Here is a 13,902-nt window from a genome sequence, read left to right as displayed (position 1 = left end):
ACGAAAAAAAAAGAGGAGTTAAAAAAAATATAAGAAAAAAAATAAATCAATAATAAATAATAAAAATAATTAATTAATTAACTAATTAATTAACTTAATTAATTTTGATTAACCTAGCTAATTAAGATTAATTAATCTAATGACTAATTAACCTAATTAACTACTGTTAATTAGCTAACAGAGTATGACAGTGGGGCCCACCCCCTATTAACACTAATTAGGTTAATTAAAATGTCTAATTAAAAATGTATCGCTGACCAGTGGGACCCACTGGTCAGGTTGACCAGTCAACCCCTGTTGACTGCTGACGTCAGCATGACATCATGCTGACGTCATAAATACATTTTTTCGAATTAATTAAATAAATAATTAAATTCCAAAATTGTTAAAATCTTTTAAAAATCATATCTTTTAATCCGTAACTCGGATTAAAATATTTTCAACATGAAAGTTGCTCAGGACGACGAGACGATTTCGGATACGCAGTCCGTTCGTCCGCCACGCACCCCTAACCTATCGAACTCGCAACTTTTCCCCTCCGGTTCATCTGCCCGGAAACACGAAACACCGGGAATACTTTCCCGGATGTTTTCCCCCCCTTCACCGGTATCACCTACTACCGCGTTAGGGCACACCGAACACCGCGTATTGCCTTGTTATATTTTGTGATGCTTTGTTTGCTCTGTATTCATTATTTCTTCCCCCTCTTCTCTCCGGTAGACTACGAGACCGACGCTGCTGCTGACCAGTTCGACTACGGAGTTGACGACCCCTCTCTCTTGCCAGAGCAACCAGGCAAGCCCCCCCTTGATCACCAGATATCGCCTATTCTACTCTATACTGCTTGCATTAGAGTAGTGTAGCATGTTACTGCTTTCTGTTATACCTATTCTGATGCATAGCCTGACATTGATGCTACACCTGTTGATACCTTACCTGCAATCCTAAATGCTTAGTATAGGATGCTAGTTTATCATCATTGGCCCTACATTCTTGTCAGTCTGCCTTGCTATACTATCGGGCCGTGATCACTTGGGAGGTGATCACGGGTATATACTATACATACATACATACTATACAGATGGTGACTAAAGTCGGGTCAGCTCATTGAGTACCCGCAAGTGATTCTGACGAGGGGGCTGAAAGGACAGGTGGCTCCATCCCGGTAGAGGTGGGCCTGAGTTCCCGACGTCCCCCGACTGTTACTTTGTGGCGGAGCGACAGGGTAGGTTGAGACCACCTAGGAGACAGGTGGGCCTGGCCCTGTTCGGCGTTCGCAGGATACTTAACACGCTTAACGAGATCTTGGTATTTGATCTGAGTCTGGCTACGAGCCTATACGCACTAACCATCTACGTGGGAGTAGTTATGGGTATCCCGACGTCGTGGTATCAGCCGAAGCACTTCAGACGTCAGCGGCGGAGCGGCGCGCGCCGAATTGGACTGGAACGCCACTAGGCTAGGTCTGCTTTCGGCCGCCCTCGCAACGTGCAGGTGTGCTATGGGCGATGGGCCCAGACCCCTGTGCGCTTAGGTTTAGACCGGCGTGCTGGCCTCTCTGTTGTGCCTAGGTGGGGCTGCGACGTGTTGATCTTCCGAGGCCGGGCATGACCCAGGAAAGTGTGTCCGGCCAAATGGGATCGAGCGTGTTGGGCTATGTGGTGCACCCCTGCAGGGAAGTTAATCTATTCGAATAGCCGTGATCTTCGGTAACAGGACGACTTGGAGTTGTACCTTGACCTTATGACAACTAGAACCGGATACTTAATAAAACACACCCTTCCAAGTTCCACAGACAACCCGGTGATCGCTTTTCCGCAGGGCGACGAGGAGAGGATCGCCGGGTAGGATTATGCTATGCGATGCTTGGAGATGCTACTTGGAGATGCTACTTGGAGGACTACAATCTACTCTCTCCTATATGCTGCAAGACGGAGGCTACCAGAAGCGTAGTCTTCGACAGGGTTAGCTATCCCCCTCTTATTCTGGCATTCTGCAGTTCAGTCCACCGATATGGCCTCCCTACACATATACCCATGCATATGTAGTGTAGTTCCTTGCTTGCGAGTACTTTGGATGAGTACTCACGGTTGCTTTCCTCCCTCTTTTCCCCTTTCCCTTCTACCTGGTTGTCGCAACCAGATGCTGGAGTCCAGGAGCCAGACGCCACCGTCGACGACGACTACTACCCCGGAGGTGCCTACTACTACGTGCAGCCCGCTGACGACGACCAGGAGTAGTTAGGAGGATCCCAGGCAGGAGGCCTGCGCCTCTTTCGATCTGTATCCCAGTTTGTGCTAGCCTTCTTAAGGCAAACTTGTTTAACTTATGTCTGTACTCAGATATTGTTGCTTCCGCTGACTCGTCCATGATCGAGCACTTGTATTCGAGCCCTCGAGGCCCCTGGCTTGTATTATGATGCTTGTATGACTTATTTTATTTGTAGAGTTGTGTTGTGATATCTTCCCGTGAGTCCCTGATCTTGATCGTACACATTTGCGTGCATGATTAGTGTACGATTGAATCGGGGGCGTCACACCCGTCGAAGAAAGTTGTCACCCCAAGTCGCCGCGTGTTTCAGCAACTCACCGCTCCAGGGCCAGTCGATGAGGAGTGGCGAGTTGCTCCACGCTGGCACGACGGCATGGGCGTCATCGCTGTCGCGATGACCGCGCCTCCCATATTTGCGACCGTGCCTCCCGTGCGTGTGACCGCACCTCCTGTGCCTGCGACCGCACCATGCAGGCAGAGACAGAAGCCGGGTGCGCGGAGAGTGACGAGTCGGTGGCCGGCGCCTCCGCCTCCGCCGCTATCATCAGGAGAAGTAGAACACGGGAGTCCGACGCCGCTTGGGTCCCATGAAGGCCACCGCCTAGGCGACGCCGGCGTACACAGTCGGTGTCTCGCCCGGTTCTTCTCTTTCGAGGACCTCCGTCGATCCCACATGGGCTTCACGGAAGTGGAGGCGCCGCCTTCCCCTCCCGCTGAAGCATCAGCCGGGGGTTCCACTCTGATGAGTGGTGGGGAAACGAGTTTTCCTTTGCGCTGAAGCATATACCTCCGGGGCTCCCGGCAGTCCGGTGATCGGACTGCTGGACATGAGGAAGACAAAGGGATCCGCGGGTGGCGATTTAGATAAGGTATTAATTATACCTCAAGAGCCTGACTAGCACCTTTGATGTAAATGTACTGAAACACCTCATGTTTATATGAAAATCCGGCTTTTTTATATGAAATCCGCCATGTTTATATGAAATATGGCCGTGTTTGCACAAATTTCGTCTAGTTGATTTTAGTTGTTGTCAAAATGTATGCGACTAGCGTTGAATGGCGTCCTCCCGCTTCTGTGTCCGCGGACTAGTCCCCCCCCCCCCGTCCTACTAGTCCCCGGACGGATGCGGGAGGTTTTTTGCGAGTTGCCGTTGGAGATGCCCTTACAAAGGAAATTAACGCACCTTACGAAGGAAATTAACGGACCTTACGAAAAGAAGTATCCAACACTACGATGTAACATGTCTATCCATGTGGCACATTAATGTCTTTGTTATGCGGGCCATATTATTTGGCCTATCTGGCAATATATTCTTGCACCTTAACTCAACTAAATATTTGACGCATTGCGGTAGACACACCTAACGATTGATGCGTGGCACTGGTGCCACGCTAGCATGGAGTCCGACAACCATGGAAGGCAGAATGTCAAAAGCGCCTATCTACGTCGTGGGTAAGAGCCCTGCCGGTTAGGCGCAACACTAACATGACCAATGCATAGCCCCAAGGTCATGCCCCGTATGTCATGTAGGATCGGATGTCAGAAAAAGTAGGTTCAGATGGGGAAGCGGGATCCTCTGCAGAAGGCGGTTGTTTGAGAAGAAAAAGTGTGGTCCGATGTAAAAAGATAAAAAAAAAAGTTGAAATAGAGAATAGAGATGCATATGTGCTAGTCTTTTTTTTTTATTCGTTGATGAGACCCACTAGTAGTAGCTTCCGTTGGAGAGAAAAAGATCAATGTAGTTGCCTTGACCTATTTTTTGATATTTTTTTTCTTTTCTCATGGGGCATATATGTATCTATATGCCACCATAGTTCATGCCCTAAGGAGCCAAACGAACAAACAAGTTTTCTGAGGGGATGGTAGGGGGCATTTATAGGAGAATAATACACGACTTGGTAAGTTCTTCCATCCTCGTATTTGACAAGGTAGTACTACACGCTAGTTAGATATCACTTGTCAGTAGTACAATAGACACAGATCCAACCAATCACCACCTGACCCATGACTTGTCAGATCCATTCCTTGCTGCAGCATTTGGTCAGCAGGAGAATATCGGTTCCAACTTCCAAGGGCATCATTACAAGTACATAAAAATATATTGTGGCTGCCGCAACATTTTTTCCATTGGCTGATATGAACAAATGGGGGATCGCACTAGGATGGTTCATGCACATGCTCTTTCTTCTACAAAATACGAGACCTAATTTAGCAGCAGCCACCATCACCTTGGCCCTGATAGCTCAACTGCGTGGAGGTTGTCAGTGGAATCGACGATCCACTCAGAGTTTCGATGAGAAACCAGCTCTACCTCCTGCCGTGAGACTTCCACCTTTTGCCACTCATCCCATCTCTCGGCAAGACCATCGCCTTCGAGCATCCTTACCACTTCCGACATCTTCGGGCGCTCTGTGGGGGAGCCCTGTGTGCAAAGGAGCGCAACCTGGATCAGCGATTCCACCTCAACATCGATGTAGTTGGTCTGTAGGTCTGGATCCACCAACATCTCCAACCTTCTCTCCTTGAGCAATCCTTTCACCTGCACAAGTAAAATCAACAAAAAAAAGGGGATGACAATAAGGCAGCTCCCTACAACCAAACGGAAGAATGTTTTAGGACTGCCCCTCTACACATACTTAACTCTGTTAATGATGTAAACATCAAACAGAAGCCTTGCTAAAGCTCTGTTAATCACTTTTTTTGTTTAGAATAAGTTTGTACATAAAGCATTATGAACCTGGCTAGCTATTTGAACCAAGGAAATCTCACTAGTTAATTACCCAGTCAAGTAGCATGACATCGTCGTCATTGGCAAGGCGAGCAAGATCAAAGGCACGCTGTCCTGTAATAAGCTCCAAAAGCATAATTCCATAACCGAATACATCAGTTTTCTCTGAGGATTTTCCTGTTGAAAGATATTCTGGTGCAATATGCCCAATTGTTCCACGCACAGCAGTTGTTACATGGGTATCCTTGTAATCCATTAGTTTGGCCAAACCAAAATCCCCCACTACAGCTTCAAAGTCTTCATCTAATAAAATATTTGCAGCTTTCACATCACGATGGATGATCTTTGGATCACAGTGATCATGTAAATAGGAGAGGCCCCTGGCAGAACCCAATGCAATTCTTCTTCTCGTTTGCCAATCCAGTGGCGGTTCAGCTGGCCCTCGTTCTAAAAATATAAGCCAGTTAAATATATTCTTTAGAATTATATTCTACTACCTCTGTAAACAAATGGTGACCTAAAACGTCTTATATTTATTTACAGACGGAGTACATTATATTAAGACTTACAACGATCTGAAATATACAAGGAAAAGTGGAGAAACAGGGCAAAGTACCTCTTAGACGTGATGCAACACTTCCATTAGCCATGTATGGATACACAAGCAACCTTTCTGTTGGTGTCATACAGAATCCACGAAGACGCAATAAGTTTCTGTGTACAGCCATACTAATCATCTCAACTTCTGTTTGAAATTGTAGCTCCCCACCAGGTGTCCTCTCCTCCTTCAGTCTCTTGACAGCTACTAGCGTACCATCTGTTAGTCTCCCTTTGTAGACCTTGCCAAATCCACCTCTTCCAAGAATGTTCTTATTGCTGAAGGTATCCGTAGCAACTTGTAATTCTCTTAGTGAAAATCTTTTAAGCTGACCAAGATGGACCTCTGGATCCTCCTCGGCTGTATCACATAAGAAATTTCAGGCTACTGTCATCTTACAAGTAATTTTCCTCATGCTGGCTGCTACTGAATGCTTACCAGGTACATCAAAGAAATGCTCTTGCGGTTTCCTGCGGCGCCAGTATGCAAAACCAATTGCAGGAATAGCAAATAGCAAGGCAGCACCAGCAGCCACTCCACCAGCAATTGCTCCAGTACTAGAGGAACTACTTCCTGAACGAATGAGAACAAAACCATCAATTCCATACCTTGTTAAGTATCTGTGGGCTAAATAAAATCGTGTGTTGCCAAGCAATGTTCCAGAATAGGATGACAACAAATAAGAGAACCAAGCCAGAAAACAGGTCACACCATGGACATGAATTAGCTAACAAAGATGCAATCAGTAGTGGAAGCAGCACTAGGAGGCCACACAGGCAGTGACAGTAGCAGCTACTTGAACATTTTTCCACTGATAGGGGGTGGAGGTGTGCCATGAGATCTTGTATCATTGTTAAAAAACCAGAAGTTTTCATGCTGATTTATCATGCTGTGCGTTGGTAGCACATGAAGCACCAGATAATCTCCACCATAAAGGTAGGAAACAAGGAAGTCCAAAAAATGCATTCAATATCGACAGCAGTATCGACTCCAGCCTCTAGAACATTTTACTTGTTTCTGGACTACTCTCATAGTCTCATCCCATCTGGGATGTTACATCAATGAAAGAACATTGCAGCGGTCTTATTGCAATGGAAGGTATACATGAACTTAATAGCCAATCCGTAATTATGCATAAATCACCTGGTGATTGCTCAGGGGTTGGAGGGTTATATGGAGGTGGGGAGAAGGGAGGAGCGCCGGGGCAAGGTTTTGAAGTCCCAGGACCGCATAAGGCAGGGTTGTTGCCAAAACTGAAATGATAAACAAATGTGAATTGTTGGCATAACTGCAAAATAAACAAGTGTGAATTGAAGCAGCGTCAAGGCAAAGAAAACTGAATTTATCAACTAACATGCTAGCTTTACCTGATAGGGGTGAATAATGAAAATGAACCGGTTGATGGAACTTCTCCGGACAGCTTATTATTTGACAAATCCCTATGATTATTAGAAATATTCAGCTTTTGTTAATTAGACGCATCCTAGTTTGTACCAAAGGTTATGCTGAAGAAAAGGATGTAGCATAAGAAGACAAATACTTACAGAACTTGGAGAGCAGTAATAGCAGTTAAAGATTTAGGAATTGTGCCCGAAAGACTGTTGTTGTTAAGACGCCTATGCTCATATATAAGGAAAATGCACGAATTAGTATCACCTGGAGAGTGCTATAGGGAAAATTAACACAGTGGTTGAGTCTTGACCAAAGTTTCTATTTTAATAACTTAACAACAAGATAGATGCCATAAGAAGCGAGAAGAATCCGATGGAAACCAAATAAAATGAACACTCCGCTGAGACGTAAGAAGTTTTCAAAAAATATTTAAAAAAATGCTATGTTAGAAAGGTGATGTTCTGTTAACATGTAAAATTTGAAGTTCAAACTCATATTATATGGGAGGTAAGAAAAATATATATACATGAATATTGATGGTGTAGTTTTGTCAGTATTGAATGCTGAAAGTAATTTGTTTTCATACCTCCTAAATGAATTTGATTTGAACTTGAAATCTTACACGTTAATAGAACATCAACTCCCCAACATACTGTATTCTTTTTGATGATTTTTATAAAGTTTGAGACATAGTGTTTACATGGTTTTCCCCGATTTCTACCGTAACATGGTTTCCACTGGATATTTTGTCTTAATAAGAAACATAAAAGGAATGCCAAGTGGCAAACTACTCGTTGCCTGGAAAAGAGCAAAGAGCACAAATATAATGTGCACAAAAATTCACAGCAAAGACCAAATCAGGCAAACATAAATCAAAATTTTAAAAAATCCTACAAGGGGTACACACAGTACATTTCCCCCCATTTTTCAGCCTTTTAGTTGTTGGTGTTTTACACTTGCAATGGCAACACGTAAGTTGTTGCTTCAAATGGTTGAATCAAACTGCATGGCTACACTAGATAATTCTAAACACGAGGTTTTATGCTGCCATAATTGTAACTCTACCCAGGCAAATCAGAAAGCATCTCATTTTGGCCCAGTAGAGCTAAGTACCTCGTGTTACAATACATACAAAATCTGCACATGTGCATTTTTCAGAATGATCAGATTACTTAAATATTGAACAGCTAAAATGTATTTAAACAAGTGATCTCACAAAATCCTAATAGCCATCTTGGCACGAACATGGTTAAAATATCAAGTAAATGACTATGTATGTGAGTCTAGCATGACAGCAAAAATATCCCTACTATAACATCGTGTTATCTATAATGAGGCAAATGAAGGGATCATACAGGAATCGTAGCTTCAATAGGTTCCCCAATGAATCGGGTATTGGACCAGTGAAGTTGTTTAAGTACAAATCCAAACTGATCAAGTTTGTGAGGTTTCCAAGTTCGCTAGGTATTGTGCCAGTGATGTTATTACTGTAGAGCTCCCTGCAGCACAAAATTAAAACTGTTACTAAGTTGTATAAAAATAATTATGGGCCAAGACCCAAAAGTAGGTGATCACTGGCGCATTACAATAATAAGATTGACGGCACCAGCCTTATATGTAACACCCTTGCATGCACTAATCTAAGTTACTATCATCATGATCAATAGTCCAACTTTACTATTTCTTTTCCCATTATCTAGTACAATGTGGTACAGTAAGTAGACATTGTGATGATCTAACCCTACTTACATTCCAACAACAATACACTATGTGGTGAAGGAAATGAACATTTCAAATAGAATATCTGTTTTAATGCATCCATATATGTTATATTTTCGCCTGGGTTGGAAGATCAGAACGCTGACAAACTCTTCCACCATTTGCAGGTATCAGCAAGTATGGCATGTATGCAGGCACTTGGCAAAAAGAGGATAGCTTACAGGTATTGCAAGTTTTTTAGCTGACCAAGCTGTGGCACCAAAGTACCAAATAATGCAGCATTTCCAAGATCACTGAAAAATGCACATAAACTTCAGTATGAAATACAGTACAGGTGTATCTGCATAGTAGAGAAAAAGGTGGACCTACACTCTGATAACGCTGTTGTCGTTGTTGCAAGTAACATGAAACCAAGTGCACGGATTGACCAGAGTTGGATCCCAACTTTGTAGCACATTATTGGGATCATTTAAGTTAGTTCTTAGGCTATGCAATGCATCACCTGTAAATAATAGTGAGAAATGAATAATTCCTACATAAAATTTAACTGACAAATAATCAGTACATCCTACAAAAAATGAGATAATCATGTCATCCCAAGAGGAGCAACATGACCCCAGTTACAGCATGCATTAGCACAATTAGCACCTAATATTCCTTGTGTAGATTGAATATATGATTTTTCATGGGGGCCAATCACCAGGTTATATCATACACAAATAAACAGAACGAAAAGGCCAGCTTGCATTCCCTTCGTGCTCATCTTGAATCTGACAGCTCTACCATCATAAGTCTGCTGTGTTGTAGATTTTTCATTACATTGACCTTTGGTATTTAGTAACGTTATATTGTGTGGGAAAAAAATAGCATAATATGTTTTATACCAAAGAGCAAATAAACAGCACATGAGAGACACATAAGTATCAACAGATGGCATAAGTAACGAAAGCTGCAGTGCCAACTTTGTGGCTGTTGAGGTTTCTAGTGCAATGTCGAACAAGCAATCACCATCAGGCTTCAGGTGATTTAGCCTTCCGGTTCAGGCTTGCGACTTGAAAGACGCCCTCTAGCTTATAGAAAGAGCCACATACAGTATCAAAACGTTCAACAACACAACTGGTTAGGTGAAAAAACAGAATTTGGTACAAGAGAATTGCCCAATGACCATCAACTTTGACCGATTGAAACCCAGAAGAGCAACATCATTTTGAACTGGGAACGTAAAAGCACCCTGAGGCAACAACAAAAGTGCACAGTGGGATATCCTAATCAACCCCAGAGTACACCAATCAGGCTCAAGCAAACCGCAGGCGACGAACAATTCACAGGAGTAAGCAAACCAACTGGAAGTGTATCAACGCGGGCACAAGTAAGCAAACCACGAGTTTAAATCTAACAAGAAGACGCTTCCAAAAACAAACAAACAAAAATCTAACAAGAAAACCACATCGTAGAAACGTCCTAATCAACCCTAACAACCACGACCACGACTGGACTAACGTTGGCAAGGCAGATAGATGGGCACATAAGCCATCATATTCATGGTCATGGGGCAACATACGCAGAGCAAACTAACGCAAGCCTATTATTAGTAGCCCTCTGAAGCAAAACGCAAAGCAGAGATCCCAGCCCCAAGCATTGTCGGGTTTTGTGACGCAGTATAAATATAAAATCATGTCAAAACCACAGCAAACGAGCGACGATGATCCGCTCCGATTTCCGGTCAAAATCGCCCCAAATTGATTGTGTGCCCTGGATTGAAGCAGCAGATTTAAATTTGCTCGACCAAGAGCAAAACCCCAGCCTCGAGAACCTCCAACGGAAGCAAACCAGCAAAGCAAAGCAGACCTTCCGTGTTTGCAAGCACGCGCGCGGCCTGGTGAAGCAGCAGCAGCGCCCAGATCGCCCACGGCGGCGCCCCCATTGCCGCCGCCCTAGATCCCACAGCAGCAGCCGCCGCCGCGCATTCCACTCCCCGCAGAGGCCAAGCCTTTTTGCGACAGAGGCGAAGATTCGGGGCGCAGCTTTTTGCCCTCCTCCCGTCCGCTTCGATCTCCTCGGCCCGAAGCCCCGAACCGAACCCTCTCCTCTGCTCTGCTCTGCTCTGCTCTTTTCGGCGACTTGTTTTTTTTTTTGAGGTTCGTCTCCTTTCTTATCACGGTTGCTTAAGCTACTGGTCAGTGTACATGCATTGCACTTTAATTTGGAAGTATATTAAGTGCGTCCGGATATTAAGTATGATATTATTTACGTGTTATTACGTGATTAGCATTATTTTTAGCATGAAATTAACAGTATGCTAAATGTGTCGAGCGCTCGACATTGAAACAGTCTAGATCGTTGGATCGACATGATTTGATGGCCGAGATAAATTGGATCTGCCCCTTTGGGTCTTTTATATTGGTATATAGATGAGACACATGGTTTTTTTTTTTTGCACAGTACCATCATATATACGCGTATACACCCACCCGTATAAGCACACACGTATACCACTGTCCAGCTAACGGAAGACGTGCATACGCTTCGATGAGCCAACGGAAGCGACGCTGCCACCAACACCCGCACGCCGGCTCCAGGCCGTATTGGCGCTGGTAGACAAACTACAAGCCACGCCAGGAGACCCGAAACGCTTGGTTGATCTAATGTGGGTCCTCCACAGAACACTGGAGCTCCAGGATAACGCCGAACGTTCACGAGACAACCTCATCGGCACCGCTAGCGTCCTTTCTGCTGCAAATCACTCACCCCGCAACCAAAGACAAGGGTCAGTGCAACGTCCAGAGGCTGCACCAGAGGCGGATGCAGGAAACCTCCGTCAGCCAATCTCAGTTGTGGCGATTAAACAAAGGACAACGCTCCCCGCAAGAGGTCCAGTCGCAATAGGGCACATAGGGGCTTACCCTGACCCCCAAAGCCAGGGGACGGAGCACTACAGGCAGAATCAAGGAGCCCCACCACCGCGTTTAAAGACGCTTACGTCCAACATCGCTCCACCATGTTTCGGTCACGTGGTGATCACACACCAATTCTCACATCTGTTCATAGTGCGCTGCGTCGAGAAGTACTCCAGCGACACAAAACTAGATCATTGGCTCAACGATTACCTGGTGGCAATCGGGAAGGCCAACGGAGACATTGGCAACGCACTACGACACATTCCTATGTGTCTCATCGGACATACGTGCTCTTGGTTGAGCGGCCTCCTGCCCAACTCCATCAACACCCGGGCCGACTTCGAGCATGCCTTCTTCAACAATTTTGGGGCACATACCAGCGCCCAAGGAGTGGCGTCGACCTCCAGAACATTATACAGGGCGACAACGAGTCCATCCATGACTTTGTTGCATGGTGACTCAAGAAGAGAAACACTTTAACCAATATCTCCGATGGAAATGCCATCGAGACATTTGTCAATGGCGTGCAGGACCCCTTCTTCCGCTGCAAGCTCGGTAAGAAGAGGGGAGAGAGCAAGCTAACATCAATGGCAACCCTCATGAAGATAGCCAACGACTATGCTAGAGGCGAGGAGATCACACAGACGGGTCGACAGCCTGAAAACCGTGGAGCCCGCCGGCAGGGACAACTCCAAAGCCCGCGGTAACAAAGGCAAGGAAGAACGCAAGAGGAAAGAAGAGCAAGACTCAGAGCTAGTTACTACAGAAAGCAAGCCGGAAGAAGCCGGGATAAAGAAGCAAAGATCGGGTGGCAAGCCCAGGTGGTTGATACGTCTTTGTCGTATCTACTTTTCCTAACGCTTTTGCTCTTGTTTTGGACTCTAATTTGCATGATTTGAATGAAAGTAACCCAAACTAACGTTGTTTTCAGCAACACTACCATGGTGTTGTTTTTGTGCAGAAATAAAAGTTCTCGGAATTGGACGAAACTTTTGGAGTTTTTTTATGGAATAAATGAAGAATATTGGAACCAAGATCCACCGGAGGGGGCCACCCTGTGCCCACAAGGCACCAGGGCACACCTACCCCCCTGGGTGCGCCCTGGTGGGTTGTGGGGCCCTCGTGGCTCCGCTGACCCTAATCTGGATACTATAAATTCCTATTTCCCGAGAAAAAAAATAGGAGAGGAAGTTTAATCGCGTTTCGCAATACGGAGCCGCCGCCACCTCCTGCTCTTCATCGGAAGGCCAGATCTGGAGTCCGTTCTGGGCTCTGGAGAACGGGATTCGCCGTCATCGTCGTCACCAACCATCGTCCATCACCAATTTCATAATGCTCATCGTCGGGAGTGAGTAATCTCTTTGTAGGCTTGCTGGACGGTGATGGGTTGGATGAGATTCATCATGTAATAGAGTTAGTTTTGTTAGGGCTTGATCCTTAGTATCCACTATGTTCTGAGATTGATGTTGTTGTGACTTTGCTGTGCTTAATGCTTGTCACTAGGGCCCGAGTGCCATGATTTCAGATTTGAACTGTTTGTGTTTTCACCAATATGTTTGTGTTCTTGATCCTACCATGCAAGTTACATGCACCTATTACGTGTTATGATCCGCATACCCCAAGGTGACAATAATTGGGATTCTTTCCGGTGATTACCGTAGTTTGAGGAGTTCATGTATTCATTATGTGTTAATGCTTTGTTCCGGTTCTCTATTAAAAGGAGACCTTAATATCCCTTAGTTTCCTTATGGACCCCACTGCCATGGGAGGGTAGGACAAAAAATGTCATGCAAGTTTTTTTCCATAAGCACGTTTGACTATTACGGAATACATGCCTACATTACATTTATGAATTGGAGCTAGTTCTGTGTCGCCCTAGGTCATGACTGTTACATGATGAATATTATCCAATGATATTACTGATCCAATGCCTACGAGCTTTTCATATATTGTTCTTGCTGAGTTACTATTACTATTGCTACTGTCACAACTGCTACAAAATTACTGCTACCATTGTTACCGTTACTATTACTGTTACCATTTATCCTATCACTACCAAATTACCATACTACTATGCTACTGATCACTTTGCTACAAAATATTTAGTCACCAGGTGTGGTTGAATTGACAACTCAACTGCTAATACTTAAATATTCTTTGGCTTCCCTTGTGTCGAATCAATAAATTTGGGTTGAATACTCTGCCCTCGAAAACTTTTGCGATCCCCTATACTTATGGGTTATCAAGACCTTTTTCTGGCGCCATTGCAGGGGAGCATTGCTATATTTCGTGAGTC

At 44.7% G+C, this 13,902-nt stretch overlaps 1 protein-coding gene across 3 annotated transcripts; it reads right to left on the bottom strand.

Moving 5' to 3' along the window:
• Nucleotides 1-4,256: 4,256 nt before the first annotated feature.
• On the bottom strand, nucleotides 4,257-10,855 carry LOC123163980 (LRR receptor kinase BAK1). Of its 3 annotated transcripts, XM_044581383.1 has the most exons (11): nucleotides 10,558-10,855; nucleotides 9,079-9,211; nucleotides 8,931-9,002; nucleotides 8,346-8,489; nucleotides 7,143-7,214; nucleotides 6,966-7,037; nucleotides 6,742-6,851; nucleotides 6,037-6,171; nucleotides 5,617-5,958; nucleotides 5,053-5,447; nucleotides 4,257-4,811 (listed from the first exon to the last, which is right to left on the bottom strand). In XM_044581383.1, exons 1-11 carry the CDS (start codon nucleotides 10,631-10,633, stop codon nucleotides 4,497-4,499), a joined length of 1,866 nt encoding a protein of 621 aa, XP_044437318.1. In that variant the 5' UTR covers nucleotides 10,634-10,855; the 3' UTR covers nucleotides 4,257-4,496. The 3 variants fall into 3 exon arrangements, with proteins under 3 accessions (XP_044437318.1, XP_044437320.1, XP_044437319.1); XM_044581385.1 differs by lacking the exon at nucleotides 5,053-5,447; XM_044581384.1 differs by lacking the exon at nucleotides 8,346-8,489.
• Between the last annotated feature and the right edge of the window lie 3,047 nt (nucleotides 10,856-13,902).

This window comes from Triticum aestivum, chromosome 7D (assembly GCF_018294505.1).
Source record: "Triticum aestivum cultivar Chinese Spring chromosome 7D, IWGSC CS RefSeq v2.1, whole genome shotgun sequence".
NCBI lineage: Eukaryota > Viridiplantae > Streptophyta > Magnoliopsida > Poales > Poaceae > Triticum > Triticum aestivum.
The sequence above is the reverse complement of the archived record's forward strand: the minus strand, read 5'-3'. Positions and strand labels throughout refer to the sequence as shown.

Coding starts and splice junctions, on each gene's coding strand:
- LOC123163980 (XM_044581383.1), bottom strand. CDS start 10,633: ATGGGGGCGCCGCCGTGGGCGATCTGGGCGCTGCTGCTGCTTCACCAG. Junction 7,038..7,142: donor ATTACTGCTCTCCAAGTTCT/GTAAGTATTTGT, acceptor TAATAATCATAG/GGATTTGTCAAATAATAAGC. Junction 6,172..6,741: donor AACCCCTGAGCAATCACCAG/GTGATTTATGCA, acceptor TCATTCGTTCAG/GAAGTAGTTCCTCTAGTACT.